Below are 19,776 nucleotides of genomic sequence, written 5' to 3' on the forward strand. Positions count from 1 at the left end.
AATAAAGTGTCTTTATCATGTTTATCATTAGTCCTAGACCTGTACTTAAAACCAAAAATAAAATGTAAAAGTCAAACTTCTAAATCTCTAGAGGCTTTCTCACTAAAACTATAAAAATGATAGATTCACGTACATATTTATTTATGTGCCAAATGGGTGAACATTTAACAAAATTAAAGGCTTTAGCACGTATGCTACAATTTTTCAAATTCAATTTAATTTTTCCCAAGGAAAAAGACCAAGATGTTAAAACAAAAAGCTCTAGGAAAATTTTTAAATTTTAAAAAAATTTTTACTTTCAGCAAAACTAATATGATTATTCCTAGCTACTGTTTAAAATTTGAAAAGTGGGGACACCTGGTGGCTCAGCAGTTAAGCTCTGCCTTTGGCTCAGGGCGTGATCCTGAAGTCCTGGGATCGAGTCCCTGCATGGAGCCTGCTTCTCCCTCTGCCTGTGTCTCTGCCTGCCTCTCTCTCTCTCTCTCTCTCTCTCTCTCTCTCTCTCTCGGTCTCTCATGAATAAACAAATAAAATCTTAAAAAAAAAAAAAAGAAAAGAAAATTTTGAATAGGGTTTCCCAGCTTATTTCCCTTAAAAAAAGATAGAAAGGCACCATATTACTCATATATATCTTTGATATATACAGATATGTAAATATCTATATATTTATTTGATAAATATATCAAATGTTATTTTCATTTTCAATTAAAACAGACTGAGGTGATTGGCAATGAAAGGATAATTCCATTTCTCAAATGAAATGTGTATATTTTCTTCCCAATTTAAAACAAGAGACATTATATCCATTGCAAGTAATCCAACTGAAATGCAGGTTAATTATGAGCTTTCTCGTGCCAAAGAGGAAACTGAAGTAAGGCAGGAATGAGGGGAAGGAAGCCATTTGGTACCTGATATGATCGGGCTTTTTCCTGTCATATGAAAAAATGGGGCAGGATTAAAACATAAAGGAAAGGTGGTAAAAGAATGAAAATGCAAATGTGCAAAATAAGCAAAGGACTAGCATGATATGAAAATAAAGCAAGAATTAAAGAAATAAGCTTAAGCTCGTAACCTAACAGAATAATCAAAAATATATTTTGCATTTTGTTCTTAAATTTATACATATATGCATTTACACAATTAATTCTAACTCTTAGGAAACTGAAATGCTAATATTTCAGAAATATTCAAAAATTTTCTTCAATTGTTATGGTATAAAAAGTTCTGGTAAGACTTAGCACACTTGAGCATACCTCTACTATTATTTTTCTGTCTCTATAGTAATAGCTATAAAATATAAATCATACTTTTCCTCATCTTAATAAGTTGCTCCTAAAAATTTAAGGGAAACAATCACTATAGATAGAGCTTCATAAACCTGAAACAAATGACAATTTTCATAGGAAAGTGGGATGACTAATTAAGAATTTCAAAGATTATAAAATATTATTAGCCAAATAAACCTACCTCCCACCTGCTCTCCCCCTTTTCATCAATGACAGCAGACACTCTAAGGCTATACACATAAGTAGGGCATCTTTAATATATGCATACATTTCTTATTTTAAAACAAAAAGCCAACAAAAGTTAAATTTATACCTGTGCTAGCAGCATATAGAATACTTTAAGAAACTGTTAATATATTTTATACTTTCAGGTATATTTACTTTCTCGTTCAACAAAGACTAATCATAGCATGCAATAATTCAGCTTCTTTATTCATTTTACCAGCTTACTACTAAATAATCGTAGAATTTAATTATTTTCCTTGTTCCTTCACCTTTTCTGAATTTATCATAGAAAGCAAAAGAGACATATAGGTATGAATAATCCACCTGGCATTGATCTGAGCCTGAGGTAAAGCTGCCAGCCACATGGAAAAAATGGCCTGATACGGAAAGATAATTTTGGTATTTCTCATGTTTTCAGAAAAATATGTATTACAGACATAAAAATCTGAGACACTACAAACTAGAAATCTGAAACCAACAAAAGACAAACTCAACAATTCACATAAGACATAGTGTCTCACTCCTTACACTCTTTCAATCACATCACACAAAATACGGTCTCTTTAGTTAAATTTCGAATTAGAGAATGATGTTTACGTTTTATGACGCACAGGGGCGAGGTTTAAAACTACCTGGGAATTCCTAGTCAAATTCACATTTCCCTCAAGAAGGAAGTCTTTTTTAAAATATGGCTTAAATGGGTGATGGGGATTAAGGAGGGCACTTGTGATGAGCCCCAGGTGTTGCATTTAAGTCTTGCATCGCAAATTCTACGCCTGAAACTAATATATTACACTGTATGGTAACTGGAATTGAAATTAAAACAAATCAATAAATGTTGGCTTTGAAAATATTACATGCCACTATTCCATAAAACTAAAGATAATGGCAAATTTGTCATCCTATGCTTGGTACCTTATAGTGACTACAAGAAAAAAATGCTCCCTAAAACTAATCTACAGACAGTCTAAAGATACTTAAACAGTAGGTAGAAAAATCATTATGCTGAAAGAGCTGGAATCCTGGATCTTTAAAGGTACAAACATTACAAATAGAGTCTTTTATTCAAAATCAAACTGAATATATGAAATCAAGCTGGATAGAGAACTAATTAGAGAAGGAGGGCAGAGATGCCTGGGTGGCTCAGTGGTTGAGCATCTGCCTCTGGCTCAGGTCATGGCCCTGAGGTCCTGGAATCGAGTCCCACATCGGGCTCCCTGCGTGGAGCCTGCTTCTCCCTCTGCCTGTGTCTCTGCCTCTCCCTGTCTGTGTCTCTCATGAATAAATAAATAAAATATTTTTTAAAAAAGAGAAAGAAGGAGGGCAGACTTTAAAGTCATATATGGGTAAAGGGAAGGTATCTGCAAGTATTTCCTGAGATTAGATTTTTTAAATAAACTTCACATAAGAAATTTAACATACATTCCAAATTGAAAAGCAGAAAAAAGTTCTAAATAATATTCAATAGATTTCTTTCTCTCCCTTTCACAGTTACTGACCTATAATCTAGAAAATATCTAAAACTTCTGTTATAAGGTTTGGAATTTTTTTTGTGAGAAGACTTTTATATAAAAAGTAATTTATGCTACATTCCTTAGAAGTCTGCTTTTTACTAGTATTTTCATTAAAATGCTCTTTTTAAAGGTATATGAAAATGAAATAATCTGCTGTTCATAATTTTTCCTAATAATGTAGACTAGGAAGTTGTTTTTAATAGTTCTTAAGCTATTTTTAAAATATCTGACATATTGTTTTATCAAAACACAAATTTATATGGAATTTCCACAGCAAGTTAAAAAAAACTTTTAAAGCCAGGTTTGGGGCCTCCATTTTGTCACAGACCAGTTGTGTGACCTTCAAAGAGTCACTATCTCTCTGCACCTTTATTTCTTTACTAAAAATTAGGGTGTTGAAACACAATCCATGACTCTAATCAATAACTGCCATCCCACTACAATTAGATGGCATCTCCTTTAAAAAGCAGCCTCATTTTCAAAGGCCAATATTGTCTCTTCCACTTTACAAATGGAAAGTAACATGTCTATAACTGAGAAATGTAATAGTTATTCCCTACTTGCTTTAGGTACACTTTATTACCTAAGCCAATTAACAGAATTCATGAAACAAATAATAAATAATGAAAGTTCCATGCTTAAATCAGAATTAATTTTTTTCCTATTGCCCTAAATGGCAATGTAATTTTCCACTAACACTTACTGTGCTTCATTTTGAAGTCTGAGATCATTTCTCATTGGAGTAGTCCATGGAAGATCATTTCATTTCTTCTTAACATAATGGTATAGTTTCTATGGATTTATTGTATTTTCACTGTGTTAAACTTTAAGTAGGTTGTTTTGAAATCTGAAGGTTAAAATTCAATTCTAACATTACCTCATGAAACCGTACTGGTTGAGAAATCTTTATTTATTATAAAAATTTGACACACTATTTTTTAGTTTTAATTTCTTATTCTGGCTATGAAAATTTAACCAGGAAAAACTTAAAATATTGTCTTAATTTAAATAGCTTAGAAGACAGAATTTTAATTTTTCATTTTCACTTTGTAACAGTTAAAAACACTAATTCTACCCAGACCGCTTTAGTTAATCCTTGTGTATTAATACATTATTTTAGAAGTTCTATATAATTCAAAAAGGTTTACTACCAAATATAATCACTTTCCAGCTTATATTCATACCCAAGTAAAGATAAATTATTTCAAATAAAACACACCCCATACATTTAAATAAATATCTGGCAATCTCAAATGCTAGGGAAATGTTCAATAAATCACTGACATTTGAAAATAGCAGTGCATGCTTCTTCCATATAAGCTCATCACCAAGAAATAAAAATCAGTGCACTAGGAATTCCTTATATTAAATATTCAAACATAATAGTTCTCATTTAAATTAACAAAAATACATACTAAATTAAATTTACCAAGAATTTTCATTTATTTTGCTAATATCCATTTTTTTAAAAAAAGAAAACAATCTTCTCTATCATTAAGTGAATTCATGTTCTATTCAAGTAGCAAATAAAACATACACATTCAACTAATAATGTAAATCAATTCACCAGAACCCAATGTTACTCTCAATTATTACAAATTGGGTTTTTCCCCCCCCCCCAAAAAAACAGAGGCATCCTTGAATAAAAGACTAAGGACGGAAGGATGATCCTGAGTCAACACAATCTTTTTTTTATGCTTTAATGTCTGAAATTATTTTACTTTATTATACTAAATTAGAAGAAAAGATAATAAAATATTTTATAATACTTAACATTCACATGATTAATATTTTATAAAAATCAGTTTAACAACAACAACAAAAAGTAACATTTTTGGTAGCCATCAAGTTTAGAAGAAAGGAGTACCAACTGCCACACATACTTCACACACAAGAACAATCACATTTCCTAAAAGTCCTGGTTAAAGTTATTCCAAAGATCAAAAGATCAGGCTCGCCTAGCTTAAAAATTCACAAGCAAACACTAAATTAAAATGTACATAAACATCATACAGAGAAGGAACCCAAAGAAGAAAAAAATTCCTGCTTCCTAGTTTAAACTTTGCTTAAATTTTACAGTTTAGATTTAGTACTAGCATTTTTCACTTGCTTCTTAGGATCCCCTTTCCTAGAAGGGAAACTTATCTTCAGTGAACTGGGTTCAAGAAAGTTATTACAAACTATGAATTTAAAGAATTATGAAAGAGTTCCCAAATCACAGGGAAGGTTGGAAAACGGAATGCGGAAGGATCAAGACTAGTATTTGAAATATATTACCTGTTCCAAGTTTTGAAGGCATTGCTGGCTCTTTTGAACAGATATCCTTCCATAACAATGCCATTTGCAGCATCTACATTATATTCTAACTTAGAATCATCACTGGAGAAATCCTAGACAAGATAAAAAAAAGTTCATATGGTTTTATTAAGTCCCCTAGACAACAAATTTATTGTAGAGAAACAGCTCAAATCACAGAAAAGCTTTGTATTAAGACAATTATATTAACAATATTCATAAGAAAAGGCGAGACTTAAATGCTGAATAATAGAAGAATGCTTCAACATATTAAAATATTTCAACTTGGGGCACTTGAGTGGCTCAGTCGGTTAAGCATCTGCCTTCTGCTCAGGTCATGGTCCTGGGGTCCTGAGATCAAGCCCCATGCTGGGCTCTTGGCTCAGCAGGGAGTCTGCTTCTGCTTCTCCCTCTCCCTCTGGGCCTCCCCCAAACTCATACTCTCTTGCTCGCTTGCTCTCTTTCAAATAAATAAATAAAATCTCTTTTAAAAAGCTAAAATAATGGGACACCTGGGTGGCTCAGCAGTTGAAAGCATGCCTTCGGCCCAGGGCATAATCATGGAGTCCCGGGATCAAGTCCCACATTGAGCTCCCTGCATGAAGCCTGCTTCTTCCTCTGCCTGTATGTCTCTGCCTCTCTCCGTGTCTCTCATGAATAAATAAATAATATTTTTTTTAATTAAAAGATTTCCTGATGAACTTAAAAGTAATTTGTACAAAACTGCAAGACTACTGCTATCCCCAATTTTAAAATTCTAAAAATCAGCCTCAGAACTTTCAAAATTACTTCTGGACCAAAAATCAAAGTTAGAATACTATCCTTTTAGGGAATAGCAAACTCTCGGGCTTGAGAAAGATTTTGGCAGAAGCTAGATGACCATCTGCAAATGATGCTAGGATGTGAAGGTTCTCCCTTAGTAGCCAGGCAGAGTGAGAATCACCTAGGGACCTTCCAAACCTAAGTGTCTACAAAGATGGAATATGGAAACAGACTAATTCAGAAAAACAAAATTTATTAAAAACAAAAACCCTGCTGACATCTCTCAAAATTTAACCATTAAAAAAAAAAAAAAGGACTAACCCAAACTAATCAAATGAAACAGAATCTATAAACAAATTGCTAAATTTTCTCCTGCTTTTCTTTGAAAAAAAAAAAATCAGGAAAATCTTAATTCCTTCATTTAAAATTTATTTGAGGCTGTAATTTATTTAATTATGCAGACAGGATTATGTCAGCAATAGATATAACTGAGTTTGGCAACACTCTAAAGGTTTCATTTGTAATACTGGCAGCTTTTTAATGACCCTGATGCTACTTAAAACATTAAAATATAACACCTCCTTAAAGTACAGTGCATTATAAGTAATTTTCTAGTTTTCAACTATATTTTTTGAGAAAGGTTGTCTTCAATTTAATTACTATTAATATCAATTAATACTGTATAGTACTTAAAGCGTGACAGATTATGATTTTATAACAAAAGCAACTAGTAACACTATATAAAATATATAATATTATAATTTAAATATATTGATGAGCTGACAAATTAGGAAGAAATACTCAAAGGCACAAGAGAAGCGAAAATAGGAGGCTTAAAGAGGTAAGCAGATCAAGGAAGCCAGATTTCACCTTAAGGGCATTTGCCTCACCAGAATTGGAAGCTTTGGTGTGAGGCTGAGGGAAAAGAAGGCAAGACCAAGACTGGCCAATAAAGAGAATCGAGCAGAAACTTTCCCTTCTGAAATTGCAAGCAAGACAAGAAGGGCCTTTATCACTTCAATTCAAGATTATGCTAGAGGTCCTAGCTGACAAGATAATAAACAAAAAGTAAGGAAGAATCGGAAAGGAAGAAACTAATATTATTTGCAGATTATATGACTTTGTACAAAGAACATCCAAAACAATCCAGAAATAAATTAGCATTAAAGAGACCTTATTAACAAGGTAACTGGTTTCAAAGTCAATACAGAAAAATCAATTTTAATATGTAATAAAAGTAAACAGTGAGAAAAAATTTTTAAGACAACATTTACAGTAACATTTGCAATATAAGTATATATGAATAAATTTAACAGAAGATGTACAACTATAAAACTTATAAAGGATATAAAAGAAAACTTAAAGAAATAAATATTTCAAGCTCATAGGTTAGAAGACATTATAAAATAAAGATATCAATTCTTCCCCATATTGATTCACAGATCCAATGCAATCAATCAAAATCCCAAAAGCTATTTTTATGCAATCTGAAAGTCTGCTCCTGAAATTTATATAACAATGCAAAATTTAGGCAATCCACTTCTGAAGCAGAGAAGGTAGGAATCTTAGCTTTGTCAGACATCAAGATTTACTATAAAGCTAAAATAATTAAGGCAGCATAGTATTGGCACAATTAAGACAAAAAGGCCAATGAAAAGAACTGAAAGCCTGAAACAGACTTCATATGTATACAAACGTGATGTAAATCAGAGGATACAACAGAGTAGTAAGGAAAGAACACATTTTTAAATAACTGATTCTGGATCATCTACATACCAGTATAAGAATACAAAGAATCTGGATCTCTACCTCACACCATAACACAAACATCCAATTACAGATGGATTTAAGGTCTAAACATAAAAGGTGAATCTATAAACACTTAGAAGATTACACCAGAGATATTTCTTCATGATCTTAGGATAGGAAGGACTTATTAAACAAGACACAAAAAGTACTAAACATAAAAGACATTAAAAAAAAAACTATGTGAAAATTAAAAACACATAGTATATCCCCCCAAGATACGCTTAATCCAGATGATATGAAGAATCTGAACAGTTAGGCAGCATGATGTAAAAATGGAAGAAAAACTAACAGACATTTCTCAAACCAAATGACCAATAAACACCAATAAGGGGAAGGTGCTTGAGTTCATTAGTAACTAAAGCATAAATTAAAACCACAATGAGATGTTAGTATCTACCCACTAAAATTAGCAAAAATTAAAAACCTTCACAATACCGTGGGGGTGGCCAAGAACACTGAGAACCCACACACAGAGCTGCCTGCCAGGAATGGCAATATCATTTTGAAAAGTAATTTAGCATTATTTACTGATAGTGAACATATATATTCCCTCTGAACCAGGAGTTTTACTCCTAGGTATAAATCCATCAGGAATATGTACACATATCCAAAAGACATGTATATGAATGTGCATAGCCATCACTGTTTCTTTAACTGATCAATTTAAATTCTTGAAAAATGTAAATAATTATATCAGACATATTTTCCCTTAATTTTTATGACTAAATCTTTTTCCCTTTTTTTTTTTTTTTTTTTTTTTTTTACCTGTAATGCAGCCTTGTGTCAGCATTTAAGGGCAGAAAAAAGCAAAAATAGCATTACTTTCTTTAAAGTACAGCGGTACCTATTACTTAAAATCAAGTAAACTAATTTTAGATTTAATAATCTACTGTTGGATTCTCAGTACAACACCGAGCTGTGTATACAACAGGGACAAATATTAAAAGATACACAATATTCATTAAATAATTCAGTTTAAGCAAAAAATCACAAGTTCCTACAAATATCATGATCTCTCATTTTAATTACAAATGATTGGTCCCAATTTTTAATAATCTCTCCATGGTAATGTCATTAACACAAATTACTCAACCAAAAGTTACTCTAACTTTAAATAAAACAAAACAGAAGTTAGTCTTACCTAACTATAACTGGAAGTAACTAAGTTAAAGATGGTCTGGTAGAAAATTTTCCCCTTTATGTTTCTCTTTTAATATTAATAACCCATCGTCAATATAATTTTCCTTACCTGTACTACTAACTTCACTTTAATTTTTTTCCACTGACATCTTTTAAGTCAGATCTTGTTCACTGGTCATTTATATTCTAAGTAAATCATAATAAAAGTTGATCTGACTAGTCAATACCACAGGAACAGATTTTTAAAGCAATGCTAGAAGGCATCTTTTTTTTTTTTAAAGGAACACACAAATAGGGTACCCCACCACCACAAATTATACGGTCAAGTTTTCCACATTTGGGGAAATTCCAAGGGTCAGCACATTTGGAGTCAGTGGATAAGCCTCACCCTGGGAAACCACTTTTGGGTTCATGCTCTCTCCCCTGCTGGGTAAGTACAGAAGGCACCTTGTCACATACTCGTATTAGATTCAATCTCCAAGTCTCTCCTTTTATTTTCAGATTACCACACAAAAATATTACTGACTATATAAGATGAAATATTATTACGTTGAGTTCCAAGTTACTTATAATCAAACCCCTCCACACACAAAAACAAAAATATCATATTTAATTTTCATTTTCAAAAATATATTTTTCAAATATCAATTTAGCTCTGCTTAGGCAAATTCACAAGAAATGCATGTGAAATTCCAACAACACATGAGAGAGGGCAAGAGCTGCCTCAGAGTAATCTAGCTGTTAGGTCCACAATACCAAACACACACACTGATGCAAAGAGATGTTCTTCTTCACCGCCCCCTCTGCCCACCCTCCACCCCATCCCTTCTCACCCACACACTTTACAGAAGTTGGTGATATCCTAACTGAATCTGTTAATAGCAGTTTAAATTTTAAGAGGCATTTTTTAATTAGTTAAGATAAGATTGTGGGCCTGGGTGGCTCAGTTGGTTAAGTATCTGCCTTCAGCTCAGGTCACGATCTCGGGGTCCTGGGATGGAGCCCTGCTCAGCGGGGAGTCTGCTTCTCTCTGTTCCTCCTCCTGCTTGCGATGTCTCTCAAGTAAGTAAGTAAGTAAGTAAATAAGTAAATAAATAATCTTTTAAAAAAAAGATCCTATGGGATTGATGTTTTTGCAAAGTGGTTCAAGAACATGGCTTTCAAATATTGCCTGACCATCCAAAAAATTTTTACTTTTCACAAAAAAAGGGAAGATTTTATCTACCCAATTTAATTATTACAGCAACTTAAAGGATTTGTTCCAACACAATGGTATCTTGCTGAAACCAGTAATTGAGCAATCGCATAAAATAGGAATTACTCTCCTTTAATTTTTCTCAAGTACCTTTTGTTGAATGGTGGAATGTTTTTGCTCCATCTCTCTTTTCTCCTTTGCTGCATCCACAACCAGTCGATCCAACTATAAAGGGAGAAAATTAGACTGAGTTAAAAATTAAAGAAAAAAAGGTATGATTATTTTTTTAAAACACTCTCAATAAGTCAGCCAATTTAAGTCTACTAAGACCAGGGTATAAAATAGCTATTGTTCAAAAAGAAAAAAAAAAAAAAAGCTATTGTTTAAAGTTCTTTTTTAAAAAGCTCAAAAAATTTAAGAAATCATAAAATCTCATTTCTTTCTTGTTCTTTCCATCAGAAAAGATGATTTTTTTGTATTACGACAAATGTCCTGGCTTCTTGAACTACTGTTCGCTAGAATAAAAAATAATTGGGTTATAAATTATGTGAGTCTACTCTTCTAGACTGTGATGTATGTCATTTCATCTTTGAATCCCCATACCTCTGATTGTGGGAAAAATGAAAAAATAAAAATGCAAATATCAATAGGAATAAGAACAATAAAGTATTAAATATCCAAATGTTTTCATTGATATCTTTTAAAAACAAAATATTAGGGCAGCCCGGGTGGCTCAGCGGTTTAGCGCCGCTTTCAGCCCAGGACGTGATCCTGGAGACCGGGGATGGAGTCCCACATTGGGCTCCCTGCATGGAGCCTGCTTCTCCCTCTGCCTGTGTCTCTGCTTCTCCCTCTCTCCTGTGTATTCTCATGAATAAATAAATAAAATCTTTAAAATAATAATAATAATTTTAAAAAGCCTTTGTAAAAAAAAAAAAAACATTTTGTCCTTCATTCACTGTATTACAAATGATGGGGTTTTTTTTTCCCCTAGCAGAGAATAACTTTGGCCACAGAATCTTTTTTTTAATTAAAAAAAAAGTTTTTAATTATTTAAATCTGCTGGTTAACACACAATATTAGTTTCAGGTGTACAACTGGCCACAGAATCTTAATTATCGCTGAATGTTAATAACCAAAAGAAAACACATTGAAACAGAATTATCACTATTATAAATATCTGATTTAGATGGCAACTATACTATACTTGAGGCTAATGCATATATGCCTTAGTGACACATAACATTGATTTAATGGCTAATGCTGGTATATGCTGCACTAGGAAAACATGCTCAATATTTTCTTATATTGGGGGCACCTGGATGGCTCAGTCAGTTAAGCATCTGCCTTTGGGTAGGGTTGTGATCCCAGGGTCTTGGGATCGAGCCCCACATCTGGCTCCTTGCTCTATGGGGAATCAGCTTCTTCCTCTCTCTCTGCTCCAACCCCCTGCTCATGTATTCACTCCCTTTTTCTCTCTGTGGAATAAATCTTTTAAAAATATTTTTTTCTTATACTGAATGAGTGAAACAACCATTATGCCATGGTTTTATAGCCTTTAATTTAATTGAATGGCATATAAATATTATTTATTCATTCTGATTGAAGAGAGGTACAAGGCAGACCCTAAGATTCAACTAATATTTATAAACTTGTGTGCATGTACCTGCTATGCTAGTACTGCAATGCAAGTGATGGTTTTCTGCCTATCAGATTGGTAGTAAATGCCTCTGCTACATCCCACCTCATTGCTATAACAACAGAAAGGGGGAAAATTCACCTTTCTCTGTTGGAGCAGAAGTATAAAGAAAAAAACTATCTCAACGCGATAAAGGGTTAGGGAAGGTACAAGTTGAAGAGATGTGAAAACTGACAGTCTTGTTTCCTACATGCTGGGACTAGATCAGCAAGAGGGAGTCTGGAGCACAACATGTCTAATAGAACATACTTCTATTAGTATTGGACAGTAGGAGTTTCACAGGTACTTATAACCAGCCAGGTGTCCCCAGTCCTCTGTGTTTGGAATCCTTTCTACTCCTACCACATCAGACATAATCACTTATCTTTCTGCTTTTGAACTTCTCCCATTTCCATCTGCTTGTATATTTGTATAAATCCTACTATCTTAAATAAAGCCTTCCTCCAACTCGTATTTCTCTCTAGCCACCACCTTCTACCTCTCTTTCCTTCACAATACAACTTCTGAAAAAATCTTCCTTGTTCTTCACTTGTCTATTTCTTATTCATCTACTCACTGTAGTTTAGCTTCTCCCACTCAGACCCTCAACTCTCACAAAGGTAACAAATAATCTTGCTGCTAAACCCAATAAGTAGTTCTCAGTCTTAGGTTTACTGGACCTTCTTTCCAATATTTGTACTGATAACCACCCTCTCCTTTTTGAGAAACTCCTTCCTTGGTCTGTGCCACCACCATCTCCCAGTTTTCTACCTCCTCTCTCATCTATGTTCTCATAGAGCTCCTCATATCTAGTCATCTCTCAAAAATATGTCATGCTTAGGGCCCTGTCTGAAATAGATTCTTTTACTCTACACTAGTGGCCCTTGACCTTAATTTAACAAAATCAAAATCTTTAAGCATAGTGTTCTAGCACTCACATTTTTCAAAAATAGCTTTCAAAATACAAAAAATGATTTGGGGATACCTATTAACTCTCCTTGAGTCAATTCACCCATTCTTGTCGTTACAATTAGCAATAATATGCTACTGACTCCTTTAACCTAGTTTTTTGTTTGTTTGAGCTGCAGATATACCCACTTAGATGTCCTATCATAAAAATTTAACACATTTAAACCTCAACTCATCATGTCCCTCTACCTTCAAAAATTGGCTGTATCTTAAATATCCCTTGAGTCTATTTGCTTCTATCCCTACTGCCATGTTCCTAGTTCCAGATGTAGTTCTCTCATAACTGAATTATTTTTTAAATTTTTTAAAAATTTTTAAAAAATTTTTATTTATTTATGATAGTCACACACACAGAGAGAGAGAGAGAGAGAGAGAGAGAGAGAGGCAGAGACACAGGCAGAGGGAGAAGCAGGCTCCATGCACCGGGAGCCCGACGTGGGATTCAATCCCGGGTCTCCAGGATCGCGCCCTGGGCCAAAGGCAGGCGCCAAACCACTGCGCCACCCAGGGATCCCCTCATAACTGAATTATTGAAAGAATATCCAAACTGGCCACCTCCAACCAGGCTATATTTTCCACTACACCAGAGCTTAGATGCTTGTCAAGGATCTGAAAGATTATGTGGGAACTGAGAGAGGGGAAACTGCAAAACTGAAATTAATAAATGTCTAAAGTATAAAGTGGACTACTCAACTGCAATCCAACTCTTTTGTTTTAAATTATATTTAATGTAAGATGAGGGTGCAACATAATGCTTCACAGAATGTGGGGGATCCCTAGAGCCGAGGAAGTTCTTGTCTTCCTCCCAAGTCTGGGCTACAGGTCCTAGATGTATGTCCCTATATACCTCTTTGATCCTCTGTTACGTGGTAGAGACAGCCAGATATCCTCCAATATCCAATCTCTTTCTTTCTTTCTTAACAAAACAACACCCAAATTCTTGTAGGTCACATGATTATCTGGCATGAAGTTTGTATCTCTCAGCTTTTCTTGTAGCCATTGTGCCATTAGGATGCACAAAAGTAACTCTAAAATTTCCAGGAGATATCAATAAAGAGAGAGAATGCATCTTTCTCCTTTCCCCTTTCCTGTTAGCTAGAATGTAGGTATGGTGACTAGAACTTGATCACCCACTTTGAACCTTGAGGTAGAATAAAAAATATATAATAAGCCTGCATCCCTACAAAGCAAGTGACAACCATACCAGGCTTTACATATGGAAATAAAATTCCATCTTGTTGAAGCCACCACTATTTTAAAGTTTCTATTTATCACATGCAAATGAGCTTAGTCTCAACTTATATACTCAGAAAGGACATTTAGCACAGGGAGTAATAGTTTGGTAACTTGCTCATTTCCTCCAATAGATTAAGTTCTACAAGTCAGGGAACAGAGTCCCACATCAGGTGGAGGAGGGGGATGAGTGAACAAAATGGGTGAAGGGGGTCACAAGGTACAAACTTCCATCTATAAAATAAATAAGTCCTGGGAATGTAATGTACAGCATGGTGACTATAGTTAATGCTTCTTATACTGTATACTTCAAAGTTACTAAACAGTAGATCTTATAAGTTCTGAAGACAAGGAAAAAAATGTTTAACTCCGTGGACTAAAAGATGTTAACTACACTTCTGAGGTGGTCATTTGACTATACACTCACACACACACACACACACGTGTGTGTGTGTGTGTGTATTAATATACACACATAGGGCAATCCCGATGGCGCAGCAGTTTAGCGCCACCTTCAGCCTGAGGTGTGATCCTGGAGACCCGGGATTGAGTCCCACGTCGGGCTCCCTGCATGGAGCCTGCTTCTCCCTCTGCCTGTGTCTCTGCCTCTCTCTCTCTCTCTCTCTCATTCTGAATAAATAAATAATCTTTAAAAAATAATAATAATATTATACACACATATATCTCAAAGTATTTTATATACCTAAACTAATGCAATACTGTATGTCAATCATATCTCAATGAAAAAAATACAGATAGCACTGTATAACACAGAACCCAGCAATACAGTACGATATTACCTGTGCACCAAGATCCTTCATGTAGGGCCCCAGTTCACTGAATAGATCATATCCTTGATGGAAGAAGGCCAAATGGGCATACATAAAAGATAACATCTAATAAGAGAAAAAAAAGTTTAGCATTTTAAAATCAATTATTAGATATTCTGAAATTTTATAAAAATCTTATCAGTTTAAAAATTCCATCAGAGTCCAAAATGTCAAGACTACTTAAAATTAAAAATGAGTCACTTTTCTTAAAAGAGTATTTCAGAAGTATTTGTGAAGTGAGAATAAGTTATATTTAAAAGAAATCTCCAAGTGGTTTATCATTTTTAAGATGCCCCAAGTTTTAGTTGTTTAGATTATATCCAGACGATCAAAATTCATATGGTAATAACCAAAAGAATCAAGTTCTTAATACTTTCACCATTTTCCCAGGTACAATATAAAATATCTATATGCCTTTCAACCAAACTCACTGGCAAAACTTTAAGTTGCAAATAAAATATTAGAAGATTAGAAGGGGAACTATGAAGCTCTCAAAATAAAGCAATCATACTTTATATACCTATTAGGATCACCAAACACAACCCAAAGTAGAAAAATGTTCATTTTCTTTATCAAGATACTGAAATGAGTCAACAGACTTTGCCAATATGGAGGTTTCTGTATATTCATTCCCAATATCCAAAAATGTTGCTAATAGGTTAAGATTTTTTCCAGGTTTCCCTACATTTTACCTATTTGTGAGAGAAAAATCACCCTTATTTTTATTTGTCGTTTTTAAATGGTTACAAATTTAATTCAATCACAATAGTGAAAGAATCTTCCAAACATCCATGTTTATTTTTAGCAAGATGAGGCATCTGTTTTAGCATATTCAATCAATCTGTGAACTATATCCAGCTCTATCATCTGTTTTTGGATGACTATGAGCTAACAGTGGTTTTTAGACATTTAAATGGCTGAAAGACAATGAAAAGAAGACATGGAATTCATGACATGTGACAATTGTATGAAATTCAAATTTCCATGTCCATAAGAAAAATCCTTATTAAAACACAGTCATGCTATTCATTTACCTGTCTTCTACGACTGCTTTCTCATTACAACATCCCAGTTAAGTAATTACAACACGGACACCACCATCTGCAAACCTAACATATTTACTTCCTGGACCTTCACAAAAAAAGCTGCCTACCCCCAGTAGATTCATGTGATAGAATTCTACATGGCCAGCAGAGTCAGCATTAAATAAAGGACATTTAATGACACATGGTGATTTGTACAAAAGAAGTTAAAAACATATGCAGCAATGATTTCCATTTGGTTTAAAGAAATTAAATGCAATTTTAAAGCACACATATACATATTTACATACATACATGCACACAGAAAGAGATGAAAAAGGATGAGAATATATGCCAAGATATTAACAGTGGTTTTCCCCTGGTAGTAAGATTCATAAGTATTTTAATTTTTTTTCTTCGTGCATTTTACTTTCCAATATTCTACAATTAACATACATTACTCTCAATCTGGAAAAGGAAGTGCAGGTAAAGAGCGTTACCTGATAAGTAATAACATACATATAGAATTTAGGGAAATGCTAGGTGGGGACAAAAACCAAAAGCAATTTAGGTACACCCTCCCAGGGAAAAAAACAAAACACTTCAGTGAACAAAGAGGAAAAATTATCTCTAAGGTTCTCAAAATATGAAAGAGTGCAGTGTCATACCACTACCATCCCCTGTCCACTTGTTGGCTTTTAAAAAAAAAAAAAAGGTCAAAAAGAAAAAAAAAAGGTCAAATAAAAAAATGGGCATATAGGATCAGGGAAAAACATTATTCTCACATTTTATACCATTTATTTTCAAATGGCATTCTAAAGAACAAACCAAAAGGTTGATACATCATCAATAACCCTGAGGAAAAATTCTCCCAATGATACAATTTATGTATGCCTTCAATCTCAAATATTTAAATGTCAATATTAAGGCACTCACAGTGTGTTAATAGAGGAGATAAACATAAATAACTCTAACATGAAGTAAACAAAAAAGTGGTTAAGTGACATAAGAAGTATACAAAGATCTGTAAGATTAATTATGAACCTGGAATAAATACATGTACATATAGATACACACATATAGATACACACACATGATGCTGTTTTAAACACTTACATAGGTACACTTAGATCATATTAAAATATTGAAAACGTCATTTCAATAAATATCTTACTGATTTTAGGATTTCTGATCTCCTTTTTGATTGAAGGACATTAATCTGAGGGAAAATACAATTAGTTAATCACTCATGCATTATTTTAAAAACTAATCTACATTGTAACATTGTAAACTTTGCTTACTGATAGTTTGATACTTTTCCAGAAAAGTAAATAAAAACAAAATTCAGGTGTTTCACCCTTTGACCAACGTTTTGCAAAAACAGTTAAACATACCAAGGAAACTCATCTGTTTTCAGATCAAAGAAAAACTGGCCATGTATAAGTCATAAATACTGTAGTGATAAAACTATCACTTTGATAAAAATTTGAATTTCTTAGAATTTCTTCTTTCCCCATTCTCCTTACCTAATTGCTCATCTAGACCCTTCAAAATATATCCTTACTGCAAATTCTCAATACTTTTCTCAATACTTTTACCACGACCAACCACCATCTCATCCTTTCTAGATTGTTACAATAGCCTACTAACTAGTCTCTCTATACTCTTGACTTTCTACAATCCATTCTCCACACAGCAAACAGTGATCTTTTCAAAGTATAAATAAGATTATGCTATATCCAACTTAAAACCTTCCAACTTCCTCCTATAGCCCGCATGACCCTTTGTGATGATCACCTCTGTAACCTAGTTTTCTACTACTTTCCTCTTTCTATGTTACAACCACAATCCAAAACTACTCCTACCTCAACACCTGCAAACTAGTTGTTCTGTCTTCATGTCATGATTGTCTGTCCAGATAGACACAAAGCTACCTCTTACTAATCAGGCCCCAGTGAAATACTATCTCCTCAGAAAGGTCTGAGGAGGCCCTATGTACTCTTTAGTACATCAACCCTATTTATTTTCTTTATAGCATTCATAACTACCTTATATTTTCTTATTTACTTATGTCTTTCCACAGCTAAAGTGTGAGCTCCGTAAGATCACGGTCTTACTTTATCCCCAGCTGCATTCCTCAAGTGGTACATAGTGAGGACTCAATATTTGTTAACCAAATTAATAGACATTAAATAATATTTTAATTAGACTGAACTTACTGAAAGACCAGTAAATTATAAAAGTTGCCTTTGTGGCATATCTCTCTTAACTCTAGAAATCCCTAGCAAATATTTTATTTTTGTCTCATAGATCAACTTAATGAAATTAGATGTTTATGCAAAAAAAGTCATTCATTTTTTGCTAATATTGTCCAAAGATTACAGAGTATTTTCCTTTTCGATATGTTCTTCCCATTGAATATTTGGCCTGTTGTTTTATAAGATAATTTAAAGCACTGATCAGAAAACTAAAAACATACCAAGAAAAAGCCAAATAGCTATGCCTAAGGAAGCACTAACTTCCTTTGTATGTCTGTTTCAAGGCCTATTCAGTTTTGAGAACTAAAATATTAACTTTCAAATGCTCTAAGTAAAAGTAGAGGCTGCGGATAACCTATTATTCAAACAACAGTTTGAACAGACACAAGAGTTCTCATCAGAAAAATCAAACAAGATAATGGTTCTGGGGGACGTGCAGGTCCTAACGTAAAACTGTTGGATGGACATCAGAGGAAATGGATAATTTATTTTTCAACCACTGGACTAAGGGAAGGGATATAACCTATAGAAAAGACATATAGATAAATAATTGCAATAAATGTGACTGCTTTAATAACAATGTGTGTGATAATGTTATGACAAAACAGAGGAAGCAGAAGCAAGAATGATTCACTTTGCCCAGAGAAACTTGTGTAACTGACCACAGAACAGAACAAATTGGTAAGAGGGCAGGAAACAATACAGACTGGTGTTAGTGCTGCAGCAGGGGTAAGAAAGAGCAGACTTAAGAGTACACAGAACTTTTTTTTTTTAGGAGGGCGGGAGAGTGCACCAGCAGGCAGTGGGGGTGTGGATCACAGAGGGAGAGAGAATCCCAAGCAAACACCATACCCAGGGCAGAGCCTGACTCAGGGCTCCACCTCATGACCCTGTGATCATGACCCGAGCTGAAATCAAGAGTCAGATGCTCAACCAACTGAGCCACTCAGGTGCCCCAGTACACAGAACTTTTTAAGGCAGTTCTGATACAGCAGCTGAGAATGAGATTATCTGATGCAATTCTCTTTGTGGATTTCTAGGATTCAGTGAGGGTGTCGCCATTCAGTTAGGGAAAGGCAGAAAGAAGCCATTTGGAAGAAGACAATTTTCAGTTGTGGATACAAAAAGAGAGATGTCTGAGAAACATAGATTCTCTCATCTATACATGACAGTAATTCAAGCTAAGGACATGAGACTGTCAGGGAATTCAAAAGATCAGAAAAAGAATAAGACCAAAGAGGAAACACTGAAAAAGCAGTTGGAAAGTTGGACAAAGGAGAGAAGCCCAACATGGAAACTGAAAAGAAACAAAAGTTAATAAAAGATAAGAAAATAGAAGCTTAATACAAGTTAATGCAACCTAAAACTGGTTTGAGATAAATCAAGACAAAAGTGTATTTCAAGAAAGAGAGAGTGGTCTACCACTGAAAAGTGAAACACAATAGTAAAATGGGTTAAAAATTAAATTGTATCTAATGAGTAAGACCTTAGCATGAGCTATTTCAGTGGAATGGGATAGGAAGACAGTACTCACACCACTGTAGGAAGTGGAGTGAATGG

The 19,776-nt window shown here is 34.0% G+C and overlaps 1 protein-coding gene and 1 non-coding gene across 9 annotated transcripts in view; both read right to left on the reverse strand.

Moving 5' to 3' along the window:
• The window catches only part of ACAP2 (ArfGAP with coiled-coil, ankyrin repeat and PH domains 2), a 130,730-nt gene that overhangs the window by 32,364 nt on the left and 78,590 nt on the right, over positions 1 to 19,776 (reverse strand). For 5 of the 8 annotated variants that reach the window (XR_013372261.1, XM_077883875.1, XM_077883873.1 and 2 more), the window contains exons 7-11: positions 17,133 to 17,177; positions 14,907 to 15,002; positions 10,377 to 10,451; positions 5,303 to 5,415; positions 909 to 929 (exon numbers count right to left, since the gene is read on the reverse strand). Coding sequence is in view for 6 of the 8 variants with exons in the window: in XM_077883875.1 (XP_077740001.1) it covers positions 909 to 929; positions 5,303 to 5,415; positions 10,377 to 10,451; positions 14,907 to 15,002; positions 17,133 to 17,177 (350 nt within the window). In the remaining 2 variants the exon portion in view is untranslated. The remainder of the gene's footprint in view (positions 1 to 908; positions 930 to 5,302; positions 5,416 to 10,376; positions 10,452 to 14,906; positions 15,003 to 17,132; positions 17,178 to 19,776) is intronic. The other 3 variants (XR_013372262.1, XM_077883874.1, XM_077883871.1) reach the window with 1 other exon arrangement.
• Positions 9,308 to 9,469, reverse strand: LOC144305654 (U1 spliceosomal RNA). The gene has a single exon (XR_013372669.1). It is a non-coding gene; the product is annotated as a U1 spliceosomal RNA (small nuclear RNA).

The sequence above is a fragment of the Canis aureus genome, chromosome 35 (assembly GCF_053574225.1).
Source record: "Canis aureus isolate CA01 chromosome 35, VMU_Caureus_v.1.0, whole genome shotgun sequence".
Taxonomy (NCBI): Eukaryota; Metazoa; Chordata; class Mammalia; order Carnivora; family Canidae; genus Canis; species Canis aureus.